Source organism: Calliphora vicina, chromosome 3 (assembly GCF_958450345.1).
Source record: "Calliphora vicina chromosome 3, idCalVici1.1, whole genome shotgun sequence".
Lineage (NCBI taxonomy): Eukaryota > Metazoa > Arthropoda > Insecta > Diptera > Calliphoridae > Calliphora > Calliphora vicina.
The window spans coordinates 131,164,595-131,175,076 of record NC_088782.1 but is presented as its reverse complement, the minus strand read 5'-3'; the positions used below and the strand labels follow the sequence as shown (position 1 = coordinate 131,175,076).

The 10,482-nt window shown below is 28.6% G+C and overlaps 2 protein-coding genes across 2 annotated transcripts in view; both read left to right on the top strand.

The window, feature by feature from the left end:
- Positions 1 to 10,482, top strand: part of LOC135953568 (speract receptor) — a 125,030-nt gene that overhangs the window by 28,763 nt on the left and 85,785 nt on the right. The gene's annotated exons all lie outside the window — the stretch shown is intronic.
- The window catches only part of Ttc26 (tetratricopeptide repeat domain 26), a 41,318-nt gene continuing 32,905 nt past the window's right edge, over positions 2,070 to 10,482 (top strand). Inside the window, exons 1-2 of the mRNA XM_065503845.1 lie at positions 2,070 to 2,098; positions 2,165 to 2,237. Coding sequence (XP_065359917.1) covers positions 2,070 to 2,098; positions 2,165 to 2,237 — 102 coding nt within the window. The remainder of the gene's footprint in view (positions 2,099 to 2,164; positions 2,238 to 10,482) is intronic.

Here is a 10,482-nt window from a genome sequence, read left to right as displayed (position 1 = left end):
ATACCATAGTGTTTTCAACAAAAATAAGTTATCCCACCCCAGATGAAGCCATGTAACCCCAAACAATAACGTTACCTCCTCCATGCTTTACGGTTAGCGTCAAATGCTTCGGATTCATTTCAGTATTTGGCTTTCTCCATAACATTTCTCTTCCATCAGAACCAAAAACATTCAATTTACTTTCATCGCTAAAAATAACTCGATCCCAAAATAAAAAAATCTTTATCAATATGCTCGATAGCGTAATCCAATCTCTTTTTCATGTTCACTTTTCGAACAAGGGGCTTCTTACGGCTTACTCGACCATTGTATCCATTTAGTTTAAGAGCGTTTCTTACAGTTTGGGGGTTTACCGTTAATTCATCACTAGTTTTCAAGTTTCCCGCAATTAAACATGCGTTAATTTTTGGATTACCTTCTACAAATCGTACAATTCTTCTCTCTAAGTGGTGATCTATTTTTCTTGGATGGTCAGTTCTTTGTTTATTTGCCATTGTTCCGGTTTTTTTGAACTGTTGAATAACGTACTGAATGGAAGAGCGTGGTCTTTTTACAATATCCTTGATTTCGGTTAGATTTTTTCCTTCATTTTGCAAGTTAATAATAATTTTCTTTCTATCCATTAAAATTTGCTTATTTTTGGATTCCCTGACAACAACAAAGCTGGTCCATTCCATGCACAGCCATTAAAATTAAGCAATTGCTTAGAAAGGAGGACCTACCACATATTAAATGCAATTAAGTTTAATATTGGGATTCCTAGCCTTAAAACGGTTAACTGTACGGAGACTTTTTTGGTGATACTTTTCGTACAATTATTGAATTTATGTAAATTTTTATGTTTTTAAGGAAAACGTTTGTATTTTTTTTATGTTGATTTCTAGTTTATAAGATTTTTTATAAAATGAATTAAAAAAAGTTTTAAATATGTATTGAAAAGTGACCATAAATTGCTAGTTTATATTATGAGTATGTCTGTACGGAGACTTAATTAATTCAGTGTATGTATGTATGTATGTATGTATGTATGTATGTATGTATGTATGTATGTATGTATGTATGTATGTATGTATGTATGTATGTATGTATGTATGTATGTATGTATGTATGTATGTATGTATGTATGTATGTATGTATGTATGTATGTATGTATGTATGTATGTATGTATGTATGTATGTATGTATGTATGTATGTATGTATGTATGTATGTATGTATGTATGTATGTATGTATGTATGTATGTATGTATGTATGTATGTATGTATGTATGTATGTATGTATGTATGTATGTATGTATGTATGTATGTATGTATGTATGTATGTATGTATGTATGTATGTATGTATGTATGTATGTATGTATGTATGTATGTATGTATGTATGTATGTATGTATGTATGTATGTATGTATGTATGTATGTATGTATGTATGTATGTATGTATTTATGTATGTCAAATTATAAGTTTGTGCAATATATTGCAAAATATCGAATATATTGCAATGTATCTAGAAATACACAATTTATGGCCAAAACTTGCGATGACATTTTTGGTACTGCAATGTTGAAGTAAACACTTGAAATATACTTATCTGGACTTCTGTTTTTTGAAAAACTTACTACACCTTAGACCGCGATGAAACAAAAATAAAATATTTTTCGTAAATTAAAAAAAAAATATATTCACTCCAAAAATTTTAACATTAACTGATTGTATGTAGTTTATTCAAAAAGTTTTCTGTTAAGTTAAAAAATAATGAAAAAATAGTTATTTTGTGAAGAAATAATTTTTTTAACTTTTTATAACGTTATTTAAAAAACAAACTACAAAATAAAAACGTTTTTCTGTTCAGTTAATATTTTCATGTATAATAATGTTTTTGTATATTGTAAAAAAAAAAATTAAATTGTCAAAATAATAAAATAAAAAAATATTCAACAAATATAACTAACAATAATTTGGTAAGTTTTTTACTATTAATCATTATGTTAAATATGTATATTTATAATATAATCCACAATTTTCTTTAAAGCATTGTACCAGACAAATGGTAGCATAATAATAATATGGAATGAAATCTGGAACATATGTAGATATTTGGTAAGTATGTACATTATTTACAAATTATACTAAATAAATAAATAAATAAAACACGTTGTTTCACAGTCGTGCGTCCAGTATACCAGTATTCCAACATAAACTTAAAGAATTGTCGGCCAAGGCTTTGCTATGGAAACAGGTAATAATGTCACACATAGTTCATGAATTAAAATCATATCACTATAGATAGCACACCCACCACAAATTATTCCAATCGACTTAGAATCACTTTCTGAATTCCTCGACAGTCGGGCATTATTGTGAAGGTAAAGACCGAAGTTTTGTTTAAATTTGGCACAGCGATCTTCTGCTGCACCAGGACGAACCCTAATGACCCTATTATCATCCTATTATAATCATATTGTCGAATTTAGGGATCGCTTAATAACACTATACAACAAAATCAAATTTTTTCGAAAATTACAAGGTCCGACTAATAAATTATGATAGAGGAGACAAAAAAAAGACACGTGTATCGGAGTTATGAACGTTTACATCTGAATTTCATTTGAGGTGGGATTAAAGTTTCTTAGTCTGGCACATTCTTATTGTTAATCGGCATAAGAAACCATGTGATCCTCACATTTTGGAGATAATCTTTGTAGAATATGTTAACCCTCTAAATCCTCAATGCATGGGTCCTTTTGGTCCTTCTTTTAAAAAAGAGCAAAAAACACCATTAAAACAGCGATTTAAGGGATTAAAATGTTCCGCAAAAATATTACTCGTGGAATTTTACTATAAGTACCCGAATACACCAAAACGGAAAATTCAACCAGAAAGTCAGAAATAAGACACAACAAAAGAGAGCCTAGGGTTAATTTGGCATTTATTAAGAATTTTATTTTAAAGAACCCCAAAAATTTAGCATGAAACAATTTTGGATTGGAAGTATTAATTAATTAATTTTTTTTTAGCTCTAGGCAATTCCACTTCATTATCATACATTGTCCAGCATATTTCAGCTATAAGCGTTCTTTAATGCATGCGCATGTCTGATGAAATTGTTCACCATGCTCATCAGATTCTATTGACAACACCCTGCCAGCAATCGGAAGTTATATTTTATATTTTATGTATACTAAAATGTGTCTCTTTTGTGTCGCAAAAATGTTATTCAGCATATAAAAAAACATTTTACAAAAACAAATTACATTACTACCGAATTATGCTCATCTTAAAGTACATTTTAGTTACAAACCAAGATCCCTAAAAATTAACTTAATAGATAATATTAAAAAGTACATTATGATAAAAAAAAAACGATCCATTTTAGTATACAAAAGAATATTATTTTTGGTTAGTGACAAATATTACAATAACAAATTACATTAATACCGACTTTGTACTGTTTACATTTTAAAAGAAAGAAGAAGAACATGACAATACTCAGTATATTTATGAATTTTAAAATCATCGGTTGTGTTAAATAAAAAGTGTGTGTTTTAACTTAAGTTCAAATTAAATAGTGATAAATAAAGTTTTATTAAATAATTAGTGATTAATTTAAATTATATTTGTAATTGAAGTGTTTGTTAAAAGTGTACCAATAAATAAAGTTTTTTTTAAAGGTTAGTTTTTTTAGAGCTAGTGCAATAACTAGTGAATTTTTTTTAAAAATGTGAATATGTATTCCAATTAATTAGTGAAACATATTTTATAGAATTTTTTATACTCTAATTTTTAATTAAAGTCGTATTAAGTTAAGTTATATCATTATTTTATTTATGCATAGTGTTTTCATAACTGGAATGCAATAAAATACATAGGTATTTCCATTTTAATGCAAGAAGCAGAATTGGAAACATTATCTTCTCTCTGGACACTTTTTAGACATAAATTTAGATATAATAATAATACACTAAATGGATAGAATTGGTAGGTATCATATGCGTGGCACGTTTTCTCCCGCACTGTGACACTATTACGATAAGAAAGCGATATCATATTCGATGAGTTTCAACTTCAAGATGATACGTTTGGGACACTTTTTGGATAGTAATTGTTGGCAGGGCATGTTCTCAAAGTAATCCATATGGGAATTTAAAAAATAATTTTTCTGAATTTTGGTCAAAAATTTCTTCAGAAATGCAGAACACTATAAATTCAAAAGCATTCATTCGCTTATAGCTGAAATATGCTGGACAATGTATGATAATGAAGTGGAATTGCCTTGAGCTAAAAAAATGTAATTAATGAATACTTCCTATTAAAATTTGCTATCGAAGGTTAACTAATAGAGATATTAGTGATTTTTAGTTAAATTTGAACTATTTTTTTATGCTAAATTTTTTTGCGGGTTAATTTCGCAAAACTCTCTTTTGTCGTCTTATTTCTGACTTTCTGGTTGAATTTTCCGTTTTGGTGTATTACGGAACTTATAGTAAAATTTCACGGATAATATTTTTGCGGAACATTTTAACGGCTAAATCCCTGCTTTAATGGTTTTTAGATCCTAGTGATATTGTACAATCTATACATAATTTAAAACAATCACCTACAATTTTTATTTTCAGCTTTCCATAGATTTTACAATGATTATCTTAAAATATAGATGTGACGAGGTTAAATATAGATGAAAGAGGCCATATATACTCGATGAAGGACATTGAAGTTTTTTTTATATATAAATACATATACAAGGTGGCGCAAAAGTAAACTTGGCTGTAATTAAAAAAAAATTAAAAACTTTGATTTCTCTTGTGGATTATTTTTTTTACATCAAGTCGAGAATATGAGTTGATTGTCATTTGAGCCCTTTTTATGGCATTTTCCATCACTTTGGTCAAAACTTCCGGCGATAGGTCCTCACATTCTTGACGGATATTGTCTTTAAGAGCTGCAAGAGTCTGAGGCTTGTTGACATAAACCCGCGACTTCAAAAAGCCAAACAAAAAGAAGTCTGGAGCGGTAAAATCAGGCGATCTTGCTGGCCAGTGAAAATCGCCAAAACGGGAGATTAGGCGCCCGGGAAATGCATCCTTCAGTACTTGATTCAAGTACGGATTCATCAAGCCCAAAAATCTTAATTTTAGCTCTCCCTAAGTACAGCCGAGATTGAATTAATCTTAAAATGAGCTTGATTCAAGAATTCTAAACTTGTTTTAAGCACGATTTCATACTTGATATAATCCAAAAATCGGATTGATTTAAGAACGTCCGAGATTGAATTAATCTCAAAATCATTTAAGCACGAATTCGTACTTGATATAATCCAAAAATAGGATTGATTTAAGCTCGAATTCGTACTTGATGTAAGCCAAACTAAGATTGATGTAAGAAAACCACATTATTTTCTTTTTTAATAAATTTTATTTTGTTTTGTTTTAAAAATTCAATATTTAATAATACTTGCAATATGAGATAAAAAATATATACAATTTTAAAGCTCGTTTGCCACGGAAGTCATCTTCTTCAATTAGCCAGTTATCACCTTCTTCCTAAATTCGATTCGAAGACCAAGAGGAGGTATTGCTTCCTTAATGTTTTCACCTTTTATATATTGCAAGCTGTTGTATGTTACCTAAGAATGTACAAACAAATAATAGGTATAATATGAACATTTTTTATAAATTCATTTATAATATTAACTATACAATATTGAAGATTTACCCCCATATTCATAAACAATTTTCAAAGGTTTATAAAACAATATTTCCATACAAAATTCGTTTTATAAACCTTTGATAAATTTAAAAATTATTTATTAATAGGTATGAGGATAAATCATTAATATCGTATAGTTATGTTTATATTTTGTTTAAGTGACTGTACTTGTATTTTTGCAATAAGAAACATATTTTTCATTTGTGGTACAAAAATACCATCAGTTTATGGACAAAAAGCAGTTATTTATGTTAATACACACAACGACGCAAACAACCCAGCAGTTAAGCAAGTAGTCAATGTATCCCTTAAGACAGTAATTGTCACAAATATCTTATCACTTGGCTGACACCATTTTATATATTTGGTCATTTGACACGTGTGTGCACTTTGTAGTGCAGAGAGAAGACAATTGGTTACTTTATACATCCCAAGTAATCTAGCGTGAAGACAATTGACACTTAAGTGTCTCTAAGTAATCTGGAGTGTAGTCACCTTAAATGTTTTGTGAGGAATTCGTAGAAACAGGTTTTTTACAAATTGTGTTGATATAATTCTCATACAGTTTATTTTTATTTTTGCTTAAGTATACTGATATCACATGTAACATATCATGAAATCAATAGTCACTTTAGTGTCTCTTAGTAACCTATGGTGAAGTCACTTCAAACTTTTTTTGTACTGCACTTTATTTTACCCACCCAACGCTTCTGCGTTGACTATTTTTGATCAGCTATCAGATAGTCCCACTGTAATCAAAAGGGTCAATTGACCCCCTGCTTAGGACATGCACGTGTTAAAATAACTAGTCAAGTAGCTGATCAAGTAACCAGTTACAAAGCTAGTAAGACAACTGACGCTATGTAACCAGTATGTGAAGCCAATGCGTTGCCTACTTTGGACCAGCTATTAGACAGTCCCATTGTAATCAAAAAGAGACAATTGACCCCTGCCTAGGACATGCCCGTGTTAAAATGACTAGTCACGTGGCTATTGAAGTAACTAGCTCCCACCCTAAATGATGGGTAAAATGACTAGTTCGGTACTGTCTCCTAGAACTGCTGGGAACAAATTGTGCACATGTAAATACATATGTATATAGGCGTTTGTGTGCCTATAATATAGACACACAAACATCAAGCACGAGAATTCTTAAACTAAGAACAAAATGCTTGTATTATTTGTTTACAAGTGTACAAATGTGTACATACCACGTTGTACCGTTATTTTGTTTTTAAAGAATTTGTTGCAAATTCAACAGTCTATTTATAAAACATAATACAGTAAGCCAAAAGAAAACATGTAAAAAGAAACTTATCCAAAGTTTTCGATTGACTTGCTGTATTATGTTTTATAAATAGAATAACTGTATTATTTAAAAATAAATCACAATCATAAATAAATTATAGACTTACCTTTTAAATACCCATAAACACTGGGCTGATGAAACTCCTGGATAAGCTGGAGCAGGAGGGTGTCTTCTTTGTCCGGAACCGCTTCTGCCTCACTCATATTTTTCACACAACACAAAAGACCGAACACAATACAGAACAACACGGAACACGGAACGCACAAAACAGACTGATGAAATGCTTGTTTATTCATGTAACTACCCAGCGGTAAAAATACACATTACGTAAGCGCTTATCTAAGCAATATTTCGTAGCAATCATTGGTGATTCTTTCGCTTATTTTCCCACTTAGATTTAACATAAAAGTGTCATAGGCTGTATAATCGGTGTGCTCTCGCTTAGAGTGTAAGCCACAAAATCAGTAGGTGTCACTACTATTTAATTTACATTAAAAGCGGAGTTCTAAGTGAACTTGATGATACGCCTATAAAGACTTGCAAATTAGAATGTAATAAATGTAGATTACAATCCTATTTGCATTTGCAAGTTAAGGAATAGTACCATGCATACTGATTTCGTAATTGAAAGAATACTTTTGTATATTTTCATATACATATAAATTTCTGGAGGAAAAACCTTAAATTTTCATTTAATTTTCTAATATATAAAAATCTCGTGTCACAATGTTAGTGTTTGAACTCCTCCGAAACGGCTCAACCGATTCTTATGAAATGTTGTATGTATGTTTGGTAGGTATAAGAATAGGTCGTAAAGTATATTTCATACCGCTAGGTCATTAGGGTGACCTTATCCCGAATTTATTTTTATCATTTTTTGGCCAAAATCTTTTTTTTCGCATTTTATTTATTTGGCATTAAAAAATACCTATAACCCCAAATTTTCATCAACCGACCCTCATCCACCAGTTTTTTAGCCGAGATTTTAGTATTTTGTATGAGCAATATCCAAATATCAATATTTAACTATTTTTATGAAATTTTGTATATATTTTAGGTAGGTACGAGAATATTATATATCATACCGCTAGGACATTAGGATATCCCTATCCACCCATTTTTTTAAATATTTGTCGCCAAAAAATTTTGTTTGTATTTCTCTACATGTGGCATCAAAAATACCTATATTGCCAACTTCACTTAGAATACATTCGCTATTTTTTATTTAACAACCAAAATATTCACTAGCTAGTTTATTTATAATTTTTACGGCACTAAAATCAACACCTTCACTTACAACATAAATATAAATTTTATCGATTTTGTTTTTCATGTATAAACAAGAAAGAAACGGTACTTTATTTATTTTTAGTGAAAAATAATAAACAAAAAAAAATAAATAGCGGCTGACTATCCGCTTAAATCGTAAATTTTTAAGTACAATTCTGGCTAAATTTGAGTAAAATAAACTTAAATTTAGAAGTGCTTTTTTCTTTCTGTGTATGTATATTCTAATAAATTAAATTGTTAAAAATAAAATATTATATATATACACAGAAAAAAATTGTAAAAGTTATTAAGTAATTGAAAAAAAATGTTTGAAATGTGATTTAAATTTTCAATATTTTTTTAATTCAATATATTTATTTTAATACTCATATCAACAATTTCATTTAGATATTTATTAACAATTTCTGTTGTTAAACTTCAATAGGAATATTATATTGAAAGTAACAAAAATAAATATGTCAAAAAAATAAAATAAAAATAAAAATTTAAGAAAATATACACAATATCAATATGACAAAATCATTGTTAAGATACAATTAGTTGATTGTTAACAACTTTTTTATTTAATATTACAAACCATTGTTAAAAAAAATTGTTGGGTGTTAACAATTTTAAGTAACAAATATACTTTTTGTATTTACAAAAAATATTGTTGGTGCCTTTTTAATTAAAAAAATAATTGTATTGACGAATTTGCTAATTAATATGACAATTAATTTGTCGTAATTTTTTTCTGTGTACAAGGTGGCGCAAAAGTAATCCTCCTATCAGAAAATGCTATAAATTTTGCGATTGGCCCCTAATGTCAGTTCTGTTTTGACATTTGTGTTTACTAACACATGTGAAATACACATTAATAAACAATGTACAGAACGCGGAATATTGCTGACTATTTATTTGACCAATAATCGGTCGGTTTTTTCATCAAAAATAATCATGAGTGATGAGGCCCATTTCCATCATACGGGTACGTAAATAAGCAAAATTTACGCTTCTGGGGCACTGAAAATCCGCGTGTAACCCACGAAGAGCCATTACACCCGCTCAAAGTCACTGTGCTGTTTTCGCAGATGTGCTGTTTTCGCTGGAGGAGACATCTTTTTCTTCGAAGACGTCGCGGGCCAAACGGTTACTGTGAATGGTGAGCGCTACAGTGTAACGATTTTTCCGATCTACCATTTATTCAACTCGACTTTGCTCAGGGAAATGGGGGGATCTTGGTAGACATTACACAATCTCAAAAAAAAAGTACCAGGGAAAATTTTACTGTTCAAGGAATCACATTTGTACCAAGATAGAATATTTTATACAATATGTGTTCCCATTATTACCTAAACATCAACCTTAATTTTCATCAAATTTAAAAATCAAAATTTATTTCATTATAAAAAAAATTGTAACATTTTATTAAAAAAAATTAATTAATTTTAAACAAAATTTTAATAATAAAAAAAATTAATTAAAATTATATGAATTATGTTATTTATGTGTCATTAAATAAAAAAATTAGTGTAATTTTACTTACATACAACTAAGTGATCACTTCGCCGAATGTGTTTTATATGTTTTGTGGAAATATATATTGACAAACTATTAAATTAAAATTAAAAATATTATAACACAATTAACAATATTTCAATTATTTAAATTAGTTAACAAACAACACATAGATTAAATTAATTATTTATTATTTAAATTATTGCAATTATATAGTTTACAATTCAAACATTTAGTTTTTAAAATTCAAAATTTGGTTTTTATTTTTGTTCGATTTTCTCTTTTTTTTATGGTAATATTAGAGTGTTAATTAATTATTATTATATATATTTTTTTTTTGTTTGAAATTTTCTACATCGCACTTGATTTAAGCGTTTCTTATATGTAGTTGGAATTGATAGGAAACTTAGCGAACAATCACAAATTTAGTAACCACAAAAATGTTGACATTCTAGGAATTCCTCAATGATCCACCAATTATGATAAACTTTCTTGATTTTTATTTATTTAAATTTTCTTTTATAGAGTTTTGACTTATAATTTATATTCAAATAGTTAGTTAATAAAATGTTTATCTTGTTAGATTTTTAATTCTTTTCAAAATTTTTCTTCGTTCTTTCAAAAATTAATTCTTTATTTTAATGTACAAAAAAAACAGATTTTATATTCTTTAATTCCAAAT